This window comes from Andrographis paniculata, unplaced genomic scaffold (assembly GCF_009805555.1).
Source record: "Andrographis paniculata isolate CXL003 unplaced genomic scaffold, ASM980555v1 Contig53END, whole genome shotgun sequence".
Lineage (NCBI taxonomy): Eukaryota > Viridiplantae > Streptophyta > Magnoliopsida > Lamiales > Acanthaceae > Andrographis > Andrographis paniculata.
In genome coordinates this window covers 3,505,976-3,517,338 of record NW_026137588.1, presented here as the reverse complement: position 1 = coordinate 3,517,338, position 11,363 = coordinate 3,505,976, and the positions used below count along the sequence as shown (strand labels likewise).

The following is an 11,363-nucleotide window of genomic DNA, read 5'->3' as shown; positions in this document are numbered from 1 at the left end:
AAATATATATATATATACAAAATATATAAATTAATGATAATAAAAAATAAATAAAATTAAAATATGATATAAGTTTTATTTAATTTTTAATTTTAAAATAAAATGATAAGATTAAATAATGAAAATAAAATTCAAAAAATATATCTAAATTTAACTAATTACTATATATATTCTCTCTCCTATTTATTGTTACAAATGTAATCATATTATTGGATAAAATAGAGGAATAGAGAAAAACTGGCAGAAATGACTTGGTGCCTGAACTATATCAGCTTCCTCCAAAAACAAATTACTATTTCTCTTATAAATAGAGTTAAAATTGATAAAAAAAAATTTATAGCTCATCAAGATATATATATGTATTTATATGCCATTCAATATATATGAATATGTATTTATATATATATATGTATATATTATTAATTTTCATCGGAAAAGTATATCCACAAAAAAATTATTATATGAACAAATCCAGAATAGTGATAATAATAATAATAATCCAACCACGCAAGCAAACAAACCCTAACCTATTGCTTATAAATATCTCAAAAAGAAAGCACAATCACACTATACAATTAAGAACACACACAAAGATGACAACACCCTTTGTTGCCTTTATCTCTCTCACTACCATTTTAGGGTTTCTCCTTCACTTTCTCATCAACAAGCTCCGGCGCAGCGGCGGAGGGCTTCCATTGCCGCCGGGGCCACGACCATGGCCAATAATCGGGAACCTCTTTCAATTAGGAACGAAGCCCCACCAAACATTGGCGGCCATGGCACGGGTTCACGGGCCCCTAATGCACCTCAAACTAGGATTGATGCATGTGGTGGTGGCCTCGTCGAGCCAGGTGGTGGAGCAATTTCTAAAGGAGCACGATGCCAACTTCTTGAGTCGACCACCCAATGCGAGCGCTAAATACATCCTTAACAATGAGGATATGGTTTTCAGGCCCTATGGGTCGCGATGGCGGTGGCTTAGGAAAATTTGTGCCCTCCATTTGTTCTCGAACAAGGCTTTGGATCACTTCACTTATGTTCGAGAGGTAAATCGGTATTAAACCATTCCCATCTCTCTCTCTCTATCGCTCTCTTATATATATATAGATACATACGATTACGAGTGAGTGTGAACATAGAGATCACTGTGTGAAGAGTGACTTTTTCTCTCTCTATAGAGAGAGTGAGAGTTGGACATCACCAGAATGAAAGATCATGGATCTCTCTCTATATATACACACATAGTGAGAGTTTGTACATGGGCATCACTATAGAGAGTGATAGTTCATGGATCGCTCTCACTAATTATAGTGAGAAAGAAAAATGGTGTGTTTCATTGTGATTTTAAATTAATTAACATTATTCATTATATAAGGTTTAAAAATATACTAATATTTCTTATAAAATAATATATTAATAAATTATTTAAACAAAAATTTAAATCAAAATTTTATTTCAAATCAACTTAAAACCACTATCAAATAAACTAAAATGTAAATAGGGATCAATAATTTTAGAATTGTTCTTTGAATATTATGTAACATTTGTTTAACATTTTTGGAAAGTGATAGAATTTTATGTTTTAAAAATAATATGTAATTTTATTTTTTAAAAGTGATATATAAATTATAAATGTTAATTTTCATATATGTAATTTTTAAATAAAATATAAGTTATGTGTATGGATTAAAAGATAAAAATAAATTAAAGTTGGGGTGTAATTTATAAATATGAAAAATTATATAAAATAAAAATATATAGGAAACATACATTTTAGACTAAAAATTAAAATTTATGATTAGAATAAAATTACTGTATGAACTAAAAAAATGGAGTGGAAGTTTGGAGATGATCTTAACAATTATCTTGAACTAATTATATAAGATAATGTGTAAATCCATTAAAGTTTATATATTGAATTGCAAAAATATATTAACATCACACAAGAAAAAATATTTAACTATTCTATAAATTTTAAAACTTCTCAATAACAGTGTAAATCTACCGAGGTATGTTACCCTACTTCTATTTTGGAACAATCGATGCGTTGTTAGTTACATTGTATTTAAAATAATGAAATTTAGTAAGCTAACTATAATATATTATAATATTATTTTTTTCATATGCATAGTATTGTTGGTATTTTTAAAATAAGAATTGATATATATGATTAAAATTTTTTTTAATGTGTTTAAATATTTTATACACTATATCTTAATAAATGCAATATAAATATCATTTCATAAAGAATAAAATTGTATATAATATAAATAAATGAAAAATATACTTTTTATGATTAATATTAACTAAATTTTAAAAAAATGGTAAACTGTTTAGTCCCGTAACTGGATCCTCTTATCATTTTAGTCCCGTAAGTGGAGCATGTCGCAAATTAGTCTCATAAGTAAAAAATTTTCGTTGTTTTAGTCCTCCGGCTCCGGAGACGCCCGCGTGGCTCTCCGGAGGCCACGTGTCCGAGTGTCGCTGATCTGGCCAACACGTGGATTTTATTTTATTTTTTTCATTTTTTTCATTTTTTAAAATTTATTTTTAATTTTATTTGCCTTTTTTAATTTTTTTTATTTGGTCCAATTGAAAAAAAATTAAAAAATAAAATAAAATCCACGTGTCCGCCAGGTGTCGCTAACCTGGCGAGACACCTAGTGGACATGTGGATTCCGGCGAGCTACGCGGGCATATCGAGTGCTGGAGGACTAAAACAAAAAAAAAAAAAAAAAAAAAAAAAAAAAATTCACTTATTGGACTAGTTTGTGACATGCTCCACTTACGAGACTAAAATGATAAGAGGTCTAGTTACGAGACTAAAAAAAACAGTTTATCCTTAAAAAAATAGAGTTTTAAATATAGATAAAAATATATGTTTATTAATGAGAGATAAAAATAAAGAGATTTTGAATGGTCATTTGAAATTTAATAAAATTAATTTATATTTATTAGATATGTTTAAGATAAAGACAACCTAAAATGGAAAACGCATATGTTATGAGATGGAGGGGGAATGTTTGGATGTGTTTTAGAATATTTTGAATTTGATTTTTTTTAATAGAAATAATTTTGAAAATAAATACTCTAAGTGTAAGAGGTTTTGACATTTTTACCCTTTAACTTTATGTATAAAGTAATTGTATATGTAATGATATGTTTGTAATTTAAGTAAATGTTCAGGGTATTTAGGTAATAGTGTATCATTACTTTTTCTAGGAAAATATATTTTAAAGTGGAACAGACGAAAATAGTAAAAGAAATACTTTAAAATGAGACGGATGAAATATATATTTAGCATAAAATATTTATATGTTAATTTATTATTACAAAAATAAAATTAAAGATACATTCAAATAAGGGTGAGAATAGGCCAGACCATTTCAGAGGACCTAGAGTCTAGTCTATATAAAATTAGGTGTAACCTAATCTATTTATTGAATATGTCATATTTAGATTTTTTAAAGACTTTTTATTTAAATAGAATAGACTCACGCTTAGAAAAATAAAATCTTTTTAATCTAACAACCGTTTTTTTAATGTTATTATTACTATTTTATTAAATGTTTTCTCATTATTATTTATTAAGAATAGCTTTATATCTATTATGATATATAATAATATTATTAAATAATTTTAATTGTAAATTTATTATGAAAAGATAAAAAAGTTGAAAAAACTAGAATTTTTAACTTTTTTAAGATATGTAATAAAAAAGTATATCTATTTTATTTTTTATTACTAGTACTAAATTTGCAAATAATAATAATAATAATAATAATAATAATAATAATAATAATAATATGTAGCCAGTTATATATATTTGTAAGCCAAATAGACTTTTCAAAAAATCACGCTTAGTCTTTTATTTATTTTTTTTTTTCAGGCTTGTAGGACGTGCTTAGATTATACTCCGTCCGACTAATTTGAAAGGAGCCATTTGAGGTTTTGTATTATATTAAAAATAATAATATTTTATTCGTTAGTGAAAGTACGTAAAAGATTTTGATATTTTTGCTCTTAGCTTTATATAAAAAGGAATTATATGTGTATGATATATTTATAATTTTAATTAAAGTTAAAAATATTTTGATATTAGTTTATATTATTATTAAAAAATAAAATAGATACTTTTAAATGAGACGAAAAAAAAATGATAACAAAAAATTGGAACGGAATTAGTATATTTTTAAAACTGGCTAGACCTATTTAACCAAAGTCTAGTTTGGCATAGTCTATTTCCACTTATACATACAAATACACTATTTATATATTTATATGAGCGGAGAATTCCTCCTATACACAGAAAATTTATTTAAAATTATCTTGTAATATTTTATTTTTATATTATAATTTTGTAATCTACAAAAAAAATATTAGAATATAATATTCAAAAGAAAATAAATTAGAAAAAAATATCATATTAACGAAAATATTGGATTTTAATTTGTTCATTTAGTGTTTTTGAGATGAATTTATTTTTTTTAGGTTAAGTATGGAGAATTATATTAGATAATATAAAAAATAATATTTTATGTTAAAGAATTGACTTTTTTTTTTATGAATAATATATATATATATTATATTAATTGGTATATATATTGTATTTAAAAATAATATTTAGAGGGAATGGTGTTGGTGACAAACACAACCGGAACAAACAGTATAATAATTAAAGTACTAAGATTTTTTTTTTATATTAAAATTTATCATAATTTTATAAATGAGAATTCTCTAAATATTCCTTCAAATAAAAAGAAAAATAAACATTTGGATATAATCTAAAAAATTAAAAAATATTAGAATGCATTATTAAAAATCAAATCAATTAGAGGAATGACATACACAATAAGAATAAAAAAAGAATTGATTTGTAGAAATATAAAAATAACATAATAGATAATTAAAAAATATATATACACAATAACAATAAAAATACTACAATAAAAATAAAGGGTGTGTTTGTTTGTAGGTTTGAATTTTTAAATAATAAAAGGTTGAATCTAATGAATAGTTGTTTGATGTGATATAAATATATATTGACGTGATGTTTTGAATGTAAATAAATTTATAGTATTATAATATTAAAAAAATAATAATTATTTGATATGATATTTTTGACAGAATAGAAAAATTTAAATAATACAAATTTATTGTAAAACTTCCAAAAGGACACAACAAAAAATTTTTATATATTAAAACTTACCGTAATTTTTCACATGAATATTTTAAACAATACGGATGCTATATTGAATTTTCTAGTTCAACGGGACTGAATTGAATTCACACCGTTAATCATTGAATTATTTATTTAATTAAAGTGATTACAATTAAAATTAATGGTTGGATTTCAATTCAGCATATGCTGAATTTATATACATATCACCATATGATCTAGTTCTATTTTAAATTTTTCTTTTTTAAAAAAAAAATTAAAAACCTCAAAATTTGAACATAATCTAAAAAAAATAAAAATTTTATTAAAATAAAATAATGAAAACCAAAATAATGAGAAAAAAAAAAAGAAATATACAATAACAATGAAAAAATAATTAGTAAATAAAAAATACAATATATAATTAAAAAAAAAGCACATACGCAATAAGAATGAAATTACTACAATAAAAATAAAATTTTTATATATTAAAATTTACAACACTTTTCTGTATAGAATCCAAAAATTCATTCAAATCAAAATACTCGAAATTAGAAAATAATCTATCAAATTGAAAAATATAATAAAATAATAGACATAACCAAATCAATTTAAAAAAAATACATACAAAATAAGAGAAGAAAAATTGATTAGTAGAAAAAAATAGTTAATTGAAAAAAAACAATGCATACACAATAAGACTAAAAATATTAAAATACAAATAAAATTTCTATATATTAAAAACTCAATATAATTTATTTGCTTTTATATTCATGATCTTTTTTTTTTTCTTTATTATTAAAACAAATAGGTAATTGAATAAAGAATGAATCAATAAAAACTAAAGATTTTTTTCGTTTCATAAAAGATATTCATTTATATTTTTAACAAATTTATCAATCTTAAGAATATTTAACAAATATAAATCAATTAAATTGAATTTCTAACCTGTAGGACTTACTTAAAACCCTCTTATTTCTATATTTTCTTCAGTTAACGAATATTTTTATTTATCTTTAAAATTAACATTTTTTTATAAAACTAATTTATATTAATGATAAATAAATGAATATATTTTTTATTTATTTTTATTATATAAATTTTTATTTTCTACAAAATGATATTCATATTATATATATTTTATTGAAATATAATGTTAAAAATATTTAAACACATATTTAAAATTTCTTTTAATCATTAAATAACTAATTCTCACTATCTAAATAATTATCTATACTACCTAAATTCTTGTGCCCATACAGAAACCTTCATCTTATGTCGGGACGAGGGAGTACATAAGAATAAGAATAAGAATAATAATGTAAAAAGAATATGATAGTTAATTTTTGTATGCTCAAGTTTAAAATTTTAAAAACTATATATAAAATTTACTATAAAAATCTCAGTATATATCGATAAGAAAACACAATCCCATTTCAAGAATATGATGACCGATGATGAATTATATGCGTATATAAAATATAAAAAATATGATAATTTTTAACGTGAAAAACCGTTCAACATAAATGAAAAAAACAAAAAGGTCATCCAAACTTAAGTAGAAAAATTTAGTACGAGCAAATTGGGTATAAGAATCCTCTCTAATTGGGTGTAAACAATCAACCAATAAAAACTACAAACTTAAAATAATGAAGATCAAGAAAATGAACCCCGAACATAACATACATCCGATTGGAAATTCCACCGCTAGATTGAAAGAAAATCGAATCACGAACACTCTCTAAAAATTTTAACTTGATCCAACGGTTAACGAAATGAAATTTTCCATTTTCCGAAACTGTGCAGTTTTGGGCAAAAATATTTTTATCATCTCTATTGTGAACTTGATTATTTGGCTTAATCTCTCGAATTTTAATCACCACAACCCTAATATTGATTAAGATAGGCTTTATAAAATTTAGGATAATTCTCCCAAGAATTCAAAATAACTTTTTAATATATATATATATGATTTGATATAATATATATTCAGCCCGAAGAAATAGTCCAACATATTAATACTAATATATACAAGGATCCACGCAAAATTCTAACCAATAAAAAAATTAGAAAAATAAAAATTCAAATTACAGAAAATTAGTATAGCCCAAATAGGTCATATACCTTTCAAATATATATATATATATATTAATATGATATGATATGATTACTTAGTACTATAGATATATCAATTATTTTATGAGAAATTCGGTAGGTAGTATAAAAATAAAAAGTGTATAAAATATATTATTATTATTATTATTATTTTAGAAATATATTGAAAATATTTGTTAAAAGAACAAAATTAGTTTTTTTTAATAGAATTCACTAAGTCTAATTTAGATATATTTTGAAATTTTGAGTTAGTTTAAAATAATAAAAAATTGATTTTAAATATGATGAGAAGAGTTACAACACTGACTTGAAAATAAGCCCAAAAAAAAATATATAAATATTGTAATAAATATAGGTGTTGTTTGTTCATAATTATCGTGTATGTTGTGTGTTGTTAATTATGTATTTGCATTATATTAATATAAATTATTATGTGTTGCTAATAGTAATATCATGTGTTGTTTGTTAGTACATTATGTGTTATTCAACACAGTACAGAATTTTAAATTCAATATTAGAGTCGTCGCCTTAATGTGATATAGATAGATGTTAGAACAATAATTTTGAATAGAAAGTATCTTAGTTACGTATATTCAAAACAACAAAATTTTGGTACTACTCATCTTTTATACTATTAATATATAGATACATATATATATATCACATAAAAACTAATGTTCCCTTCAAATTTCAAAACTTCCAAAAAAACCTATATATATCAAAACGGATATTAGATTTTTTTGCGTTTTAAATAAAAACTTGGTTTTAAATGATAGTTTTCAGAAACCGATTCTTATTTTTTAAACAGTATAAAAATAAAATTTAGAATATAAGTAAACATAGTGTATATTTTACAAGTAATTTCTACTAATATTATCAATCAATATATATACATAAAATTATACAGAAAGAGGTAGAGATTCTCTTGAAAGCTTTATCAAGCACTGGTCCGCGGCCGGTTCATTTAGGGCAGATGGTGAATGTGTGCACCACCAATGCTCTAGCACGTGTGATACTCGGTCGACGTATGGTCGGAAATGGCGAGGGTGGCGGGGACGGCACGGCTGAGGAATTTAGAGGAATGGTACTCGAGTTAATGTTGTTATCGGGCGTGTTTAGTGTGGGCGAGTATATCCCACCCCTCGAGGCCTTCGACTTGCAAGGGCTCGCCACCAAGATGAGGAATCTTCGCAAAAGATTCGATATCTTCTTGAGATCCATTATTGAACAACACAATGCCAACGGCAACAGGTCTCAACGGATGGACGGACACGTTGATCTATTGAGTGCATTGATCTCCTTGAAGGAGGGTGGTGGTGGCGGCAGTGGCAATGCTGGTACCGGTGATGAAGCTGAAGTGATTACGGATGCCGAAATCAAAGCTTTATTTTTGGTAGGTTCTTTTTTTTAATGACTTTTCTATGTTAAAATTTCGAATTATAGGGGAAGAATTTGGTGTGGCGCCATATATATATCAAAGGTAAACTGTTTGTTTTAGTCTTATAGTTAATTCATTAATCATTTTAGTTCAGTAACGAGAGTCTGTATACATCTGGTAACTGCAAAAATTTGGCTTTCCAGTTATGTCACTGTCACGTCAGCACCGATGAGTCTACTCAGCAATAGCTTGGCGATTTCGGTGACATAGGATAAAATTTTTGCCAAATTTTTGCAGTTAAAGGACCAAACTTCAGGTATTGCACTAAAATGATAAATGATCAAATACAAAACTAAAAATAAAAAAATTAGTTTACAAAAACAAAACAAAAAAATACTAATTTTGATGGTATAAGTAGCATTCCTCTTTAACATCTTGATCATTTAAGTAGACATTCTCTAAAAAAAAAATTGTACCTATCTTATTTTTTTTGTCGTTATAATTAATGGTCATAATATCATAATTTTGTGCCCATTAGAAAGAAGCACTAGAACGACAAAAAATAAAATGCATAATTATTACATATATAAGTCTATTAATAAAATTAGAATAATCATACTATAAAGTTTCTAACTAGTTTAAATTATTCAGGTTTTTTATTACTAATTATATATATACATTCTGAAAATATATTACATCAATACATGTTTCTATGTGAAATGTTATATTCAAAAATTATTTTGCATTCATATAAAAGACTTTGTCAACAAATTCCAATATTAACGAATATTAATATTTGATCAAATTACTTAATTACTCATCTAGAACTTTGACACTTGACTACTTTACAATATATACAAACATATATATAAATCCGTAAAGGATGTTATGGCGGTGTGAAGTTGACCCGTGACTGTGAGGTCTTAGGTTTGTCATACACATATATGCCTTATTTTTTTTTGACAAATTTAAAATAATTAATCCAATCAAAAGTTGACTAAAATTGTATTTATTATATTATTGTATAAAAAGTTTTTCAAAAATCAATCAATACTAAATAAAATTCATAACATTATACTATCATAACTGAAAAGTATAATTATAAATCTCTTACAGTTTTCATTAATTAATAATAAAATTTTCAACAACTTTTAAACAAGAAGAGAACATAGCCTAAATATATACTGAGAAACACAAGCTGGTATATTAAGAGGGTATAGGGCCACTCAGACGGCCGAGTTTTGGAATACAAGGCCTATTATATTATTTGAAACATAAAGTTTGTTTATTTCTTATGTCGAATTAATAAAAATAAATGTAGAACTTGTTTGCGGCCGGCACGGACACAACATCAAGCACAGTGGAATGGACCGTAGCAGAACTCATCCGCCATCCCAAAATCCTCGCCCTAGCTCAAGGCGAGCTCGATGCAATAGTTGGTAGGGATCGAGTTGTGACCGAACATGACTTGGGAAAATTACCCTTTTGCCAAGCCATAATGAAGGAAGCATTTCGCCTACATCCTCCCACACCACTCTCTCTTCCAAGAATTGCGCATGAGAGTTGTGAGGTTAATGGATTCCTTATTCCCAAAGGCTCCACACTTTTGGTTAATGTTTGGGCCATAGGCCGGAATCCAGACCTATGGACCAATCCACTTGAGTTTCAACCAGAGCGATTCTTGGAAGGTGGAGAAAGATCCAATGCAGATGTTAAAGGAAATGATTTTGAATTGATACCTTTTGGAGCCGGTCGAAGGATTTGTCCAGGGGTAACCTTAGGCATTCGTATGGTACAACTATTGACGACAAACTTGATACATGCATTTAGCTTTGATCTATCCGACGGGAGGGCGTGTCAAACATTGAATATGGAAGAATCCTATGGGCTAACATTGCAACGAGCCGAGCCCTTGATGTTGCACCCGAAGCCCAGATTGGCACCTCTTGTGTATGGAGCCGAAGCAAATTAATTGTCCTTTTGAAAACCATAAACTAAGCAAGAAAAATATGAAGAAGGTATGGTGTGAATATGCATATTGTCAACATCGTTCCTAGCTTTAAATATGTGCTTGTATTTTTCATATGCTAAACTCCTTTGTTGTTATGTTTATGGACTTGATTTTTTATAAATCAAATATATAATTTATATATATTTTCTCCTTAAAGAGTATTGTTTTGATCATACCTTATTTATATTTGAAACATTATATACATTCCACAATCCATTTTCTCTTCGTATCTATTTATATTTTAATTAATTTGTACTATTATCCAAACAATACAACCCCCCCTCCCCCCCAAGATTACTTAAAAACACATTGCTACTAGAAAATGAGTGTAAAATCACATAAAGAAAAGAGAAAACACTAGTAGAAAAAAGTCATTTTGTTGCGGTTGAAATTGTTGCAAAATTAATCTATTTCTGCGAAAATTTATTTGTTACAAAAGTAGTTTCACACTAGATTTTCGTGCTAATGACGATTGTCGCAGAAGATTAAGACGAATTGTTATGAAAAGTTGCAAAAATATTAATATTGATTGTCGCATCTTTTGCAACATGTATTAGTTGTTATTTGTCGCAAATTTTTGCAGCAATATATATTCATTGTCTCGGCTTTTTACAAGAAAATAATTTTTACTTGTCGCAGATTTTGCAACAATATAAATATTCATTGTCGCGGCGTTTTGCAGCAATAAAATAGTAATTATT

General features: G+C 26.0%; 1 protein-coding gene across 1 annotated transcript; it reads left to right on the top strand.

Moving 5' to 3' along the window:
- Positions 1-588: 588 nt before the first annotated feature.
- Positions 589-10,623, top strand: LOC127255225 (flavonoid 3'-monooxygenase-like). Its single transcript, XM_051280672.1, has 3 exons — positions 589-1,046; positions 8,181-8,666; positions 9,973-10,623. Exons 1-3 carry the CDS (start codon positions 594-596, stop codon positions 10,621-10,623), a joined length of 1,590 nt encoding a protein of 529 aa, XP_051136629.1. The 5' UTR covers positions 589-593.
- The last annotated feature ends 740 nt before the right edge of the window (positions 10,624-11,363 follow it).